At 37.8% G+C, this 15,360-nt stretch overlaps 1 protein-coding gene across 2 annotated transcripts; it reads right to left on the reverse strand.

Moving 5' to 3' along the window:
• Nucleotides 1-1,875: 1,875 nt before the first annotated feature.
• On the reverse strand, nucleotides 1,876-6,518 carry LOC106912018 (uncharacterized). Of its 2 annotated transcripts, XM_088014889.1 has the most exons (3): nucleotides 6,389-6,518; nucleotides 6,000-6,075; nucleotides 1,876-5,423 (listed from the first exon to the last, which is right to left on the reverse strand). In XM_088014889.1, exon 3 carries the CDS (start codon nucleotides 5,387-5,389, stop codon nucleotides 3,437-3,439), a length of 1,953 nt encoding a protein of 650 aa, XP_087871015.1. In that variant the 5' UTR covers nucleotides 5,390-5,423; nucleotides 6,000-6,075; nucleotides 6,389-6,518; the 3' UTR covers nucleotides 1,876-3,436. The 2 variants fall into 2 exon arrangements, with proteins under 2 accessions (XP_087871015.1, XP_087871016.1); XM_088014890.1 differs by lacking the exons at nucleotides 6,000-6,075; nucleotides 6,389-6,518 and having other exon boundaries at nucleotides 1,876-4,978.
• Nucleotides 6,519-15,360: the final 8,842 nt, after the last annotated feature.

Raw genomic sequence — 15,360 nt, forward strand, 5'->3', positions numbered from 1 at the left:
TCGCAAGCGACTGATTCATAGATAGAAAATAGTTTAAACTATTTTGAATAATTGAGATTGCTGCTCCGTTTGAAAGCAAGGATTAATGGTAATATTTTATATGTATAATTGAACTGGCGCTTTTGTGACCTGCCTAAGATTATGATTTTTGTAAATTGGCTCTATATAAATAGAGTGAATTGAATTTATTGATACGAGAGGCGACATCACTCCCTCTCCAATAATTTCGGTTGCCCTCTTTCAGCCAAGCGACTGGTGTAATCCGTGTAAAGTTTTGAGCTCATACATGTAGACGTGCACACAGGCTAGTTATGCGGCACACCGGCATCAACTCGTCGCTATTGAAACTACTGTCACCATCGTGTGCGTTGGGTTCTCCTCTTTGCCTTTCACGGTCGTTTGTTGCTTCCTGTGTCGAGCCCATTAGGTTTTCTTGAGATCCAGAAAACATGAAGAGTGGAGAAACAAACTTCCTTAAACTTATGTAAAGACCTGGCAGGGTCAAGATCTGGTCCACAGTAGCATGCCCAAGACAAAAGCCATTTTATGTAAAATAATTCCTTATACCAGATGCACAAAACTCGTTCTCATTTTGGGCCATACCATGTAACATAAAACTACACATTAAATGTTCAAATGATAATATAGACCTGTACCATTCAATGAGCACATTGAATATTGAACCTCTTCATATTGACAAATTGGCAGCAAACTGAAAAATGTTTGCCTTGATGGTTAAGATTAACGTACCAATGAGATTCCCTCCATGTTGCCTTCTAGACGGCGACACAAACTGTTCTGGAGGGACGGATTTGGCCCGTACGCCTCGAGTTCGGCGTATGTCAGACAATTTCAAATAACTGTTCTAGGAAACTTCTGTTTACTTAAAAATGACTAAGGACGCCTGCCAGAGTTTTCTCTTTGGTATGAGCTCAGTGAGTTTAGAAAAAAAAAAACTTTTCAAGCTCTTGGAAGAGTTTCACTTCTGTAACTTTATCAGTATCTCCTTTAAGTCTTCCTGTTGTAATGACTCATAAAACATTCATGCTGGTACAGGTCAGGTATCTTAGGGAGCATTAGTTTAAATATATATTCATCATAATTAAAAATCCTAACATCTGACTTTCTTTTGAAGGAACCTGATTTAAATGATCTCATGAAACGCATAACATTTAGCACAGAATACTTCAGTAAAATGTCAGTCAAATCAAACCCATTTTCAGTTTGTGTCCATGACTGATGCATTGATAGAAGATCTTACAAGTGGGAAAATCACAAAGGAAAGTTATTTAGACTCCTTAGAGCAGGAGGTCTTTAACTCCAGTCCTACATCAGGATTCGATTACCTATAAATGTTTTATTGTTTATTTTAATTTTCACTCTACATGTGCAAAAATCCACATTTATTATGGAGTATTTGTGTGTAGAATTTAATTAAATAAATTTGTCAATGAATATCCCAAGACCTGTAGAACATAAACCACAAGAAAAGGACCAAACCAAAGAACCAAAGGAATGTAATGGCGTCTGTTTTCATGCACCTGAATCCAAAATTTAAGCTGTTACAAAAAATTTAATTAAACTGGACAGAAAAAAAGGCAACGATACGACTGGAATCTGAAGTTGGTTTCAGTGTGGAAACATGAGGTAATAAGAAGTTTGTTCAATTTAAGGAATTTTTGGCAAAGGTTATATTTAAATGACACTAAGGTTATGTTGTATGTTTTTATCCTGCAACAATCAGGTTCATTTTTCCAGTTCACATAAAGCCTTCAGGATTTTTACATTGAGAAATAATTAGATTTTAGTTAAGTATAAACCAAGGCATTAATGCCAAAAATGACCAAGTATGACAAGACATTCAAATCAATCAAGTTTATTTTTGTATAGCATATCTGCAACAAGGGAGTTAAAAGTGATTTACATCATGAAAACATAAAATCATCATTAACACATCATACAGTCAATAACTGTGAAAACCAGTAAAAAACATTACAGTTTGTCAAGTGACATCATTAAAGCCACCAAATAAGTTGGTCAATGTTCCATTTATTATGGTTCACAATAAACTCTACTGGGTTTTAAGTCCAGTATAATTAATTAGAGTATTTAAAGAGACTCAGTGTTTCAGGTGTTTTTAAGTTTTCTGGAAGTTTGTTCCAGGTTTGAGGTGCAGAGAAGCTGAATCCTGATTCTCTGTATTCAGACCTCAGAGGTCTGGAAGGTTGAAAAAACAGCAGCAGCAGATCTTTAATGTATTTTGGATTAATATTAACATGGAGCAGTGGCAGCGCTGGGCTTCACTCAGCACATCGTAAGGGTGAAACGGAGAGAAGCAAATAATGGATGCTTTTGTCTTTGCCTTGTTCTACAAACTCCCTAAGGGATGTCGGCCTGTTATCAGTTTATCATCGACTGTATTACATGCATGACATGGTTATGTAATGTGGAGACTTATCCTTTCTCCATTAGGTTCTTGATGTTTGAAGTTGAAGAGTCAGTGGAGTTGCATTAATGAACTCCATTTATTAAGACTGAAATACAGCTTGTCCTTTTGTTCATGCTATCCTCATGGGCTAACAGCAAAATGGGATCAAACAGTTTTCAATTCCCTTTGTTAAAGCCTAACAAAGGGAATTGAAAACCTAAAGAGGGCGTTCCCTAGTGTGTCATTTCCTTTATCCGTAGCTTTGAAGACGTTCCCTAACGTGTGAGTGCTTGTATGTATAAATAATACATACATAGCTAAAAAAGATAAAGGAAAACACACAACTATATATTCTCAACAGCAAACATGCAGCAGTGTGTGCAACCAGATAAAATTAAAAGTGGAACGACACAAAATTAAATATATGCGACACAAAGAAACATAAAAACCCCAAAGATAAACTAAAAACATAGTAAAAAGAAGAAAGTTTCAGATTAAACTGCTCATAAGAATTAGGTGATTCACAAAGAAATTACAATTTCCTCTCAAATTACTTAGAAATTCAATAAAAATATCTACACCAAAAAAAAACACAAAAGAAAATACAAGTTAAATTGGAAACTTGAAGGTACGGTAAATTTTTCTGTTAAAATAGGATTTGCTGTCCAACCAAAATGAAATGAATCCTCCAGATGAACAGAACATTTCAGGTGGCTAACACACATAAAGCTGCTACAGTTTGGGTAACTGAAAAAATGTCCTTTTAAAAAGAAAGCTCTGCCAAAAATTGGATCAATTGGATTCAAAAAACACAGATAACATTCCAGGTGATGCTTTACATTTTCACTCATGACGTAATAAATTTAATTTGAAATAAACCCAAAGTAATGTCTGATAAAGTTTCTTTATATATGAATATATATCATAATTCCACTTGTGTGGTAAATCTATTTTAGCTTCACATTGGCACAATTCTGAGTTTAGATTTGTGGTGAAGGCATCAGTAGATTACTGATTAGCCAGGATTTCCTCTCCCTTCTCTACTTTAGCTATGATCTCTGCCTTTTCCTTCATTTTCATCAGAGACTGAACTCTCTCCTTCCAGCCTGGCTTGGCCTCCTGTTCCTCTCCTTTAATGAGCAAGTCGATGTATTCTGGAGTGGTGAGAGGATTTGGGTTCAGGACTATCTCCTTCAGTCTGTTCAGACATTTTGCAGCCTCTGCAATCAGTTTCACCACATCATCCTGCATAGATCGATACTCAGACATCAGAGTTTTCATCAGCTGCTCTAAGGTTAGCTTCTGTCCACAGGCCTTCTCATATTTCTCTTTCAGCTCTTTCACTGTTCTCGTCTCATGAATTTCCTGATATTCCCATCTGAAGCTCTGGTTACTATGCACATTCCAGAAACATTTCCCTGGACACCTTCTACAGTATCCATCGTTGTCCATCGCATCACATCCTTTTTTATCCTCATCTTTTGGTATGTTACAAGGGAAGTGGCAGGTAACATGACACTGCATGCAGTTGGTGATAAACTTCCCAGTGTGAGAAATATCGACTTGCTCATTCTTTCTCACAGTGACGTGAAACTCAAAGTCCTCATTCTTCCTGATCTCTGCTTCATGCTCTTTGAGTTTGTCGTTTGTCTCCCTGATATCCTCAAGCTTGGCCAAGCCAAGTTTAACCTGCTTCTGCAGCTCCTCCACTGTACTCTCCAGATGCTTTCTTTCTTTCAGGACCTCAATGGTCATTGTCAATCTTATGGTTTTGATGTTAGCTAGACTAGCAAAGAAACCGGCCATGTTGTTTGTCCCCATGTTCCAATACTCAAAGGTTTTCTCTTCATTGGACCAAATCTTTGCCACTAAGGATTTGTTGTTAGCAAACAGCACTGAGTTATTGAATTTGAAGTGAACTGGCAGCCCGTCTGCACCTTTAGGACATGGGACACCGGACACTTTGATGGCCTCTACAACTGGTTGCTGCTGCTCGTCTGCAAACGTCACCAGGATCCTGATGTTTTCTGCCACATCTTTGCCAAAGATTGAGAGAGCTGAATCAAACACATACCTTTGTGTTGATGTCAGTTCAGTTAGACCTGCCTGAACCACGAAACACACAGCATCAATGTCACCAACGCCTTCCTGGTTAGCAAAGAGGTTACGCAGCTGCTCTGTGATCTCTTTGTCTCTGTCTACGCCGCCGGTTCCCCCAAAGCCTGGAGTGTCTATGATGGTGAGGGAGTAGTTCACCCTGAATCCCTCCTGGTGGTAGAGTTTGTACACTGTGATTTCTGATGTCTGACTGTGAACCTGTGAGTCTGACTGACCGTCCACTAACTTAAACCGAAACGAGTCTTCCCATCTAACGCCCAGAACGTAGTTCATCATCGCATTGATGACAGTGGACTTCCCAGCACCTGCAGCTCCAAGAACCATGATGTTTCTGTTACAATTCATGGATTTCTCTCCAAAAGTGAAACTCTTGCAGCCATTAATGTTGATCTGTTTCTCTTCTAGAGGAAGTCTGTAAATTGGGGCATGACCGGTTTGTGAAGTCAGCAAAGTGCTTTTTTCTTTAACAACATCAGCCAATCGTTTAGCTTCAGGCTTTGAATCAGTGCAGGTCTGATTTGTTCTCGGTACGACTGACTGATAAAACTCTGTAGCTAACCTAATTAACTCTCTCAGCGGGAGGATGTTGAGCCAATGCAGCCACAGTGCGATATCAACCATAGCCAACAGAGTCGTTTCCAGTGAGTTTGTCAAAATGAACACCGCAGTGACGGTTAGCGTTAGCGCTCCTGATATCTTTGGATCGTCCAAAGCTGGGATTACTACATCTGAAACTTGCTTTGCTCCTTTGAGTAAGTCTGCCACAGTGATGATGTTCTGCCAGAGTAACAGAAATATTACAACCACAGCAATGAAGAGCGGCGTGGTCAATAACAGGCACATCCTGACTGTTGGTTCTTCTTTGGTGTCAATCTGCCTGTAGTCACAAGAAAATGGAAACAAAAGTGATGAAACCGTAAAACTTGTTACTTTTATATCTAATCAAGTTTATAAAATCCACCTCTGCTGCCAATGAATTCACATCAATCCTGTATGTTTAAGAAACGCGTTAAAGTTTTCAAACTACGTAAAAACTTTTAGCAAAATGTTAATGTTTCCTAATGTCTGATTTTGTTGCCACATAAATGTGTTCAGATTAAATCTCTCATTTGTTTTAATGGTTCAATGTTAAATCATGCTATTTAAATACAACATAACATTTACTGTGACATTCAATCAGTTACAATATGTGTTCTGATGAAGCTCATATGTTAGATTAAAATTTGAAAAAGGTGCCACACAATCAGTAATTTTAGGCTGGAACAATAAACCTCCTGGAATGATTGAAAATCACTATAAAATCAAAGTCCTCTATATCTTTGGTTTTTAGCTTAATGCCAGTATTGTAGATATTTGGTTTCGTCTGCAGCAAGTAACTAAAATGCAAAGTAACCAAGACTAATACTGATATTTTTAAACAAGTCTGTTGAACTCGTGGTGATTCATAACAAACCTTGGCCGGGTGTTGGCAACAACCTGCAGATCCAGATGATCTCAAAATGTTTGATTTCCAATAGTGTGACAGATTCCTGAAATAACACAGAACCTATTTGCATATTCCTGTTCTGCTGAAGGGAAAACATCAGGTATTTCTAAACTAAATCAGGAAAACATGACTGATAAATGGACCATTAGATGAGCAATATCTACAACAGAAGCTAGAAGTCTGAACACCAAAACAAAGTTTAGATCAGAAGGAAGAGAAAAATAATTCAGATAAAAATACAGAAAGTAGATTTAGACTGGGATGTGAAGCATCACACTAAGTCATCACTCTGCTAAAAACTCACTAACGTATTTTAAAACTATATGTTGCAAAGATTAAAACAAAACGATACAAACCTTTTTAGAAAGTCCTCTGCCGTCTGTAGATCAGGTTCTGCAGGGTGTTGAGTTTTGCTGAACTGGATTAATTCACAAAAATATAGGAAAAGTCACTGTGTTTGTTTTTAAAGATATTAGCCAACCAAACTTTGGCCCAGATCCCCTGAACCAGGACTGAAGTCCTGCAGCTGTCAGATCTGTCCCTGGTCCAACACACCTGAGCCAATTGGCTGAATTACTCATCAGTTTGTATTCAGGTTCTACAGATTCCTGCTGAATCATCGATTCAGTTGTGCTGGCAGAGACATCGAAAGGCAGTTCTACATCATGTTGATGGAAACAAATCCATCATTGCTCACAAACTTACCTCCTGGAGATGATGAGAGCCTTCTGAGATCTTTTAACCTCACTTCTTTTATATACAAAGACTTACAAACACACACCTACTTTTACTCAGAATGAAACAAAAACCATCATATCTATTCTGGCTCACGTTCAACAATACAGGAAATATTTAATGCCCGTCCTTTCCTCAAGCAAGTGAAATGTTTCCATGCTTCCTTGAAGCATCCAGAAAGCAGCTTAACTTGTATAAAAACTTTGTGCAGTGTGTAATTCAGAAGAGGTCGAGAAACATTTAGCCTTTGTCTCAATACAAAAAATATATTTTCAACATGGATAACATGTTAATAAAACTTGTGGATGAATAACTAAGAGGTTTAATTCTGAGATTTTATCTCATCAACATCAAAATATGATCATGTAGAAAGTTCAAATTCAACCAAGTTGAGTTAAGTGGATATTTGGGTGTTTGTGCATAGTGGCTGTTTTCATGCACATTATTCAATTAGCAACAGTATTATTTTAAATTTAAAAATATATCAATGTCCTCAAAAATCTTTAGTCATTCAATCTTTGTTCAGGATAAATTAAAAGTTCAAGATGACAAAATCAGTCAAAACGATTCTGCTCTACATTTCAATGATCAAAAATTTGATTGACGTCTCTATGAAAACCCCATAAGTCAGAAACTACACCAGGAAGAAAATACCTTTGCTTAGCAAAAGTAAAAATCACTAATACAGGGAAGTAAAAACAAAAAATGTGGCTCCAGGAAGAACAGAGATCACCTGCTATTAGTGACGAGCCTCAGCAGAGTCCATTTCACACAAACAGCCTGGACTGTATGGCATGAATGTGGACACAGTTCTTGCTTTCAGCATAAAATGATCTGATAACCCAGTTACCCCATATTCCAGAGGTGTCAAACTCCAGTCCTCAAGGGCCGCTGTCCTGCAACTTTTAGATGTGCCTCTGCTGCACCACAGCTGAAAAGAATAATTAGGTCATTAGCAAGGCTCAGGAGAACCGATCTACACAGGGAGGAGGTAATTAAGCCATTTCATTCCTCTGTTTTTTACCTGTGGCACATCTAAACACTGCAGGACAGCAGAGGACTGGAGTTTGACACCCCTGCCATATTCCATCTGCCACAAATTAGAAAACAAAGAAAACGAGGCCTTAGGTCTGAACATCCATAAAACGTGTAAACCAGAGAAGCATCGTCTCATCAGCAGATCTGGTCCACTACTCCACACTGAGAATCACATTTATTTAAAATGATCCCATAAAAAAAAAACTGTTCAACCAGGAAAATTCTGCTTATTTAAAAATGATAAGAGCTTGTGCCAGATTTTTGTCTGAGGCATGTGGTTCCGTCAGTTTGGGGAAAAAACATTTCATGTTCCTGGAGTAGTTTCTGTTCTACTGATATGATGAAGGTATTTTTCTCTACATCTTCCTCAACTTTATTTGCAATTCCTTTGTGTTCTTCCTGTTGTACTTTTTCAATTAGCATTCATGATGGCACAGGTCACATATTTATAGGAGCATTAGTTTTAATTATACCATCCATCCATTATATAATCACACTTATCCTGTCAAGATTTCCTGGCAAATGATTATGACTGGCTAATGTCCTGATCTAGATGCCGTATAGTAGAAGTCTTTAACTCCAGTCCTCATGGACTTTGGTTCTGATTTGAGACGCAGGACCAAAAGGGAACTTTTTGTGTTTTGTTTGCTGCGGTTTGCTTTCACATTGTGCTTTTTTACAAGTGGCTATAATCTAGTAAACAATGCTATGCAGGTGACGACTGTTGAAGGGCAGGACAAACAAAAAAAGCAGACCAGAAGAAAACCTTGGGAGTACTGCTTGCTGCATTTCTGTTCTGTTACAACTGGCATTTTAAATGCCAAAAGCAGTTCATGCAATGCAAATTTTGCAATATAATTCAAATTTTTTATAATTCTGCGCTACATGGAAAGTATGATGTCAGTACATGCAAACCAAAGGAGCAAACTGCCATGCTTCTTTGGGACTCGACTTCCTTTTTGAACTCATGAAGGTGAAAATCCTGAGACTTTATTGCACCAACATCTAAATGTGGTGATTGGATAGAAAGTTAAAACTCCATCCAGTAATGGTAGATATATAGGAGTTTGTGTATAGTTTGCTTTCATGCACATTATTCACAGTAACAGCACAAATTTAAAAGATGCACTCATCTCATCTGAAGTCTTTAGTTGATTTTGTTCAGAACAAATTAAGATAACTAAATTTACCAAAACAATTCCGCTCTATTTCCAAATGATTAAAAGCTCATCTCTGACTTTTCTTTGAAAACCCTAGCATGCGGATCAGCAAGTTTACCAGGAATAAGATCTTTGCTTAGCAACAGACAGTCTCTGTACCCCTGGTCTCGTTTGCATCCGTCATTCTCATTTTGCTAATAACTTCCTTAACTTGTTTGCATTTCGATAAAAACAAGAATACAGCTTTAGGTGAATAAAAAATCTAAAAGGGTTTATGAAAAATTCACAACTTACTACTTGTTCAATCAGTAAAAAACAGTGTAATAAAACTTATAATTAATTGGTGAAGTGTTTTGTAATGGAGTTCTCATTTTTCCTTTTATTTCCAATAGAATGAGCACAATTTCATATTCATAAATTTATTAATGTATCCCTACATAAGTTCTAGGTCACAGCGCTCAACACTGGATTTAATAAAATCATGGAGAACTGCTTTTATGACTTTAATCTGTAGCTGACTTTAATCTGGCTGATGAATTCAAACTGATTCCATAAACTATTTCAAACAGTCTTCTCCAATATTCCACAGGACGAAAACAACTAAGGATGAACTGAGGAAAACCAGTCACTTAAAAACAATTAGGAGCTTGTGTCAGATTAATCTTTGGTATGTGGCTCGGTGAGTTTAGCATTGAGGAAAAAATTAGTTTGTGGAATTAGTTTCAGTTTTGTTTTGTGGGTTTTTTTTCCTTTCTTCACTTCATCAGTATTTCCGTTTATCGTTTCTGTTGTGTTTGTCTTTAACACTCAACATGGTGGGAAAGGTCACTTGTCTTTAAGTAGATTTTAATTTGTATTAAAAGATTTAAAATATTACCTTAAACACCCAACATTAAGATGTTTTTGTCGGTTGTCTCTTCTAGACATCACACATTAGGAAGATGCACCATGTTGGTCAATCCAGACCTAATTTAATCTGCCTGAGCTCAAAAAACTCAGATTAACACAAATATTTAGAAATCCTTTTACAATAAAGTATTTATTAGTATTTCAGCTGAATCAGTTATAAAATCACTTTTTATTTTAAGTTTGTGTCGATTTGATTTCCTTAATAAAAGCCAAAGATTGGTGAATTAGTGATCCATCACAGGTACAAACATTTTCTCCAAGCCTTGTTGTAACTTGTGGCATCTCTTTTGTGGAGTTTAAAAACTACATGTTTCTCTGAAAACTGTTTACAAACTACTTTTCTATGGAGAATATATTCAAGCAGATTTCCCAAACTAAAGCTGAGAGCGCAGACATGTTACAATGTTTTTCTGTTAATAAAAAGTTTACGTCAAGCCTCACGCCATCGCTGCCTCGTTATTCTGTTATTCTTCAAGGTAATTTGCTGATGTGGACAGAGAGTCTTACTTTGTAACTGTGCTCATATTACTTGGGACAAAAGTTTATTTTACTTAAGTAAAATATTTTACAGTGCTGAGCCTTAAGCAGTTGCTCTGTTTTGAGTTGGTTCTGTCTACTGTAGAACGGATCCTTTCACATTAAAAGCATCAGCAGCAAGTTTATAGAAGTTTGGTTAAAGACTTGTTCTGTTCTGCCTAAACTCTGGGGAATTCTCCATTCCTCCCAGCTTACCTTGATCGTAGGCTTATGTGCCGCCTCATCATTGCATCCTAAATGACTGAAGTCATCCCTTTCATCCATTTTCAGTTAGTGATTTTATTTTGTGTTTAATACACAGACTTAAACCATTTCCATTTCTACCTTATTTTTTCCATGTTAATAATAAAGTTATTTTCATCCTTTAGGTCAGAGGTCCCCAACCTTTTTATTACCACGGACCGGTCAAGACTTGGAAAATTTTGCTGCAACTGAGTCCGGTGGATATCGGAGATGATATGTGGAAATGTTTATTATTAAATCTAAAGGTCATTATTTATGTTTATTCAGTTAAAAATGTTAACTATGAAAAAACACAGTCACCTCCAAATCATAGTGCAGCAGATAGAGCTGCTGCTCCCGCTGTCTTTTATCCACCACCTTTTCTTTTTGTTTCTTTTATCTCTTAAAATGTCTCCACAAACTGTCACTATTGCTTCTACATCATCATCCGTGTTTGGTTATTCTAAATTCCCGTTTGCTATGTTGGGGGTTTTACTGGATTTTCTTCTGGAATCGGTTCGTGTTGCTCCTGCCTTGAGGCTGAACACGAACCGATCGAACCTGTTGGACTTTTATCAGCTCTCTGGTCACAGAGGTTTGGAGAATCGGCCGACATCCTTAAATCTTGCCATCTAAACCAGACTTAAGACTCACAGCTCTACTCATCTCCTCTCGCCCAAACGCTCTGACTCTGGTCGCTATGGTAACGTTTACATATCCCTTCAAAATAAGATACAGATGCGCCACAAAAACAAGCATTTTACTTTCGTGAACATTTTAACTCACGATAATGACTAACGGAGCCCTGAGCTTGTTTCTCTGCAACCAGACGGGTCCATCTGGGAGTGATGGAGACAATGACACCCGAAGTGTTGCTTATATCCACAGCCTGCTTGGTCTCTACAGGTGAAGCAGTTTGAAGCTTCATTGCCTCATTAGCAGCCGGCCGCCGCATGTTACTCAGAGCGGCTTGTAATGTTTGACTCACCTACCGGTCCGGGATAAATCCATCCTCCTGTCTCTTCTCTGGGCCTTTTCCCCTTTGCTAAGAAACTTTCCAAAGACACCTGATCCGTTTCTTACTCATTTTGCTGCTTGTGGGCTCAGTGTTGGCGCGCAAGTAACAGAGAATCCGGTTAAAGAATTTTCAAAATAAAAGATTCTCCAGACTCAAATAATACAAAGATACTCTGTAGCCGCCTATATTACATATATAGTCATTCTTATCAAAGTGTCTTGAATAGGAATCAAATAAACACAAAAAATTATTTTTAGCATATTTTACATTTCTTATTTCAAATTGCACTTAATATGTCCTTTTCAAAAATACACCTGAACAGGGCCACAACACTGTGGTGTGTGATGCACTAATTATCTTGTTTTAATGTAAAATGCTCTGTACTTACTGCCATCTAGTGGTAATAAAATGACATAATTACGCTGCTAGTCTCTACTATAGCAAAGACACTCAAATTATTTGCAGATAATTCGTTTTCAAAAAATCTTTTAAGACCAATTACCGTATTTTCTGGACTATGAGCGCACCATACTACAAACCGTACCTTTAATTTTTTTGAAGCCTCCCCTCCCCCTGGAAACTTACATATATCAGCTGCACCGGCCTACAGGCCACTGGTATCTCTGCCGCTCTCGGTTTCCCATAAGGATCCAGCAGAGGGCAGCAGAGAGCTGCATCCTAATAACTGCTGGATATATCAAGTTCTCCGTCTCCAAATCCAGTTTTGTTCATGCCGAGTTTACGTGCAGCGGCTTTATTTCCCTCCTGTCCTGCCAGATCAACACTCCTCAACTTAGAAGCTGCATCATATGAGTTTAAAAACATTTCTCCGTCCTGCCTGCTGCTAGCATGTGGTTGTTCTAAATGAAAATTAGCGCATTCTTCTTTGATTTACAATTTTGACTTCTAATGATTCACTTCCTGCTAAAGAGCCCCCTGGTGGTTGAAGAAAAATCCACTGAAAAGCCGCATGTTCAAAGTGTAGGAAAAAAAGTAGCAGCTTATAGTGTGTAAAATACAGTAGGTGAAATTGGATCATTTCCACGGCACACCTGACGATCACTCATGGTACACTAGAGTGCCACGGCACAGTGGTTGAAAAACACTGTACTAAAGCATCCAAATAAAATTGGGCATTGCTTGGCAGAACTCTGCCCACTAGATGGCAGCAAATTGCTGTTCTAATAGTTATGAGGTATTAGTGGTAGCTGGAAGCCATCTTGACATTGTGCTGGTTCCAGGTAAATACAGGAACCAATTCTTTCTAGTTACAATCTTAACTCCATCCCTACAGAGAGGTTCATAAGACTATTCTTATTTCATTATATAAAGCAGTGAAGCTTGATGTACTGGGTGCCCCCTTCAGGAGGTAACAGCTGCTCCACATGCAGAACATGGAGATAAGTCATCAACAAAATGATTTATCTGCTGTCAGGCCTGACATCACATGATATTAAACATGATGAAGCATTAGGTTTTCTGCTTACAGTCCAGTTGTCTTGGTGCGATTGGCTGTAGTTTCAGTGTACAGAGTCTCACAGCAAGTTTACCTGCAGTCCATCCATCAGTCAGTGAGGAGTTCTTACCTGGTGGAGCCGTCCTCAGAGAGCCTCTCTTCACCCCGACCTCCTGTAGTTTCCACACAGACCCAGCAGAGCCTGAACCAACACACTTAGAGTCAAATCAGCATCAGCGTTCAAACTGGATTAACACAGCAGCTGACTGAACAGCATTTAGATTCTTAATAAACCAAACTCATCTGATGTTCTGTTCCTTCCAGGTGAATCTGTATTGTGGAGCGTTCAAAGACGATGGAAGCAGTGAAGTTGGACAAGGACACTTTGTCCAGTTTGGACAGAGATTCAGACCTTGAACCATCTGAATTGAGCTGTTGAGTCGTCCTGCTGCTTCCCAGAGACAAAGTAGATTATCAAACTTCTGCTTTCATTACCTGTGTTCAGTTTGGTTGGTTTTTAATTATATGGTGGTGTAAAAGGGGTTTTGCATTGATTTATGGTGGAGTTAACACTTTTTTAAAATTATATTTGTTTCTCATGGTTTAAAAATAATGTTCATTGGTTACTTGTGGGGATTGGGCTTTTTAAAATTGAGTTTTGTATTATTTAAAATGTGTTTTGCTTTTTGGTAGTTGAAAACAAGTGTTTTGTTTTGGGCTGTAGTGTAGATTTTTAGAATGTGTTTTATTTACTGTTTGGTGGTGTAAAATTAGTTTTGTATTGGTTGGTGGTGGGGTGTCAGCTTTTTAAGAATGATAAGATTTCCCCAGAAAACTTGCTAAGTCTGGTGGTTGGGTTCTAGTTCAGTCATTCATCCAGCGGCCAGTCGTGTTTTTCAGCTAAAAAATGTTTAAAGTTTGAAAATATCACTGTGTTATTGAAAGATTGTAAAATGAATACCTGAACATCAACTAAAAAGTCTTAAAAACTGCAAACATTTTAAAAAGGCTTAAATAAGTAATGCTTAGCCTAGTGGTGCAAAAGTAAAGTCTGGTGGCCCACCAGGCCTATAATACACTGGATGAGTTTTGCATTAGTTCTTGGTGTGTAATTGTTTGAGTTGTTTTGTTGGTTTAAAGTTTTGTTGGTTTAAAGTACAGCTTCTGCTTCTTCTCCTTAACCTTCATTTCAAAGACCTGCTCCATCTCTGCCTCCATCTTCTGGGGTCTTGATGCTAGATAAAACCATTTTATTATGACTTATTATCTCCAAATCATTGCATTTTCAATACAAGTCTTCAGTCTTGGGGATATTTTCCACTTATGAAGCTCAGATTTTAATACTCAGTTTGGCCACATGAGCCTCACTTTCCAAATTCAGTTTTCTTATTCTTTGTTCCTCATTTTTATTGATGGTTTTATTTTTTTGCTTCATCATCTTTTGTCTCACATTCAAAGCTGCAAAAGGAAAGGGGAATAACGTTAGTTGCAGCAAAGGTCAACGATGTGCTTGGCCAAGGAAACAGATGGTTAAAAACACTGAAAGGCAGAGCCCAATGGATCATCACTATGAGGTGAACATGCCTTTATCTGCAGGAGCTCAGCTGACGCCCCCTGCAGGCAGGAAGGTGCCATAGCTAAGAACACAGTGTGATCCTAATGAAATACTGCAATTCAACTTCTCTGCAAGGTTATCAGGACTGGACCTTTTATAAAACCAGATGGTTTTAAAAAGGATACAAATCAATAATTAACATGCCTGACTAAATAACTTATTACATTTTCTGTCATAACTTATGAAACTATATAGAATGAATAAATATTAGGTACTGGTGTGTTAAGGAAGAATTTCCTAAAATAGGTTAACTTTAGAAAAAAGTCTGGCTCTCTCTCTTCCTTAGATCCCAGGTCCTCTCGGCGGGCCACGTGTAGCCACAAGGAAACAACAATGCGTGTTGACATCACAGAATTACAGAGTTTAATCCAATATAAGACAATGCATAACTTAAAAGTAAGACAATGCACAAACTTACACCAGAAACTGCAGAACAACGGAGACATACATTCATTTACCTGACATAAATGGAAAGAAGGAAAGAAAGAAAAGCAAAGACGTGCAAAGACATCTTTGGAGAATTGCAAGCGCAAAATCTAATTTGTTACTTCTGTGTAGAAAGTTTTATCCTCTTGTATTTAATTTATTCAAATAAGGCGTACCTTTGCTCCTCCAACCAGGAACTATCTCTGACCCTC

This window comes from Poecilia mexicana, unplaced genomic scaffold, assembly GCF_051168715.1.
Source record: "Poecilia mexicana isolate PSO_F unplaced genomic scaffold, ASM5116871v1 scaffold_17, whole genome shotgun sequence".
In the NCBI taxonomy this organism is placed as follows: domain Eukaryota; kingdom Metazoa; phylum Chordata; class Actinopteri; order Cyprinodontiformes; family Poeciliidae; genus Poecilia; species Poecilia mexicana.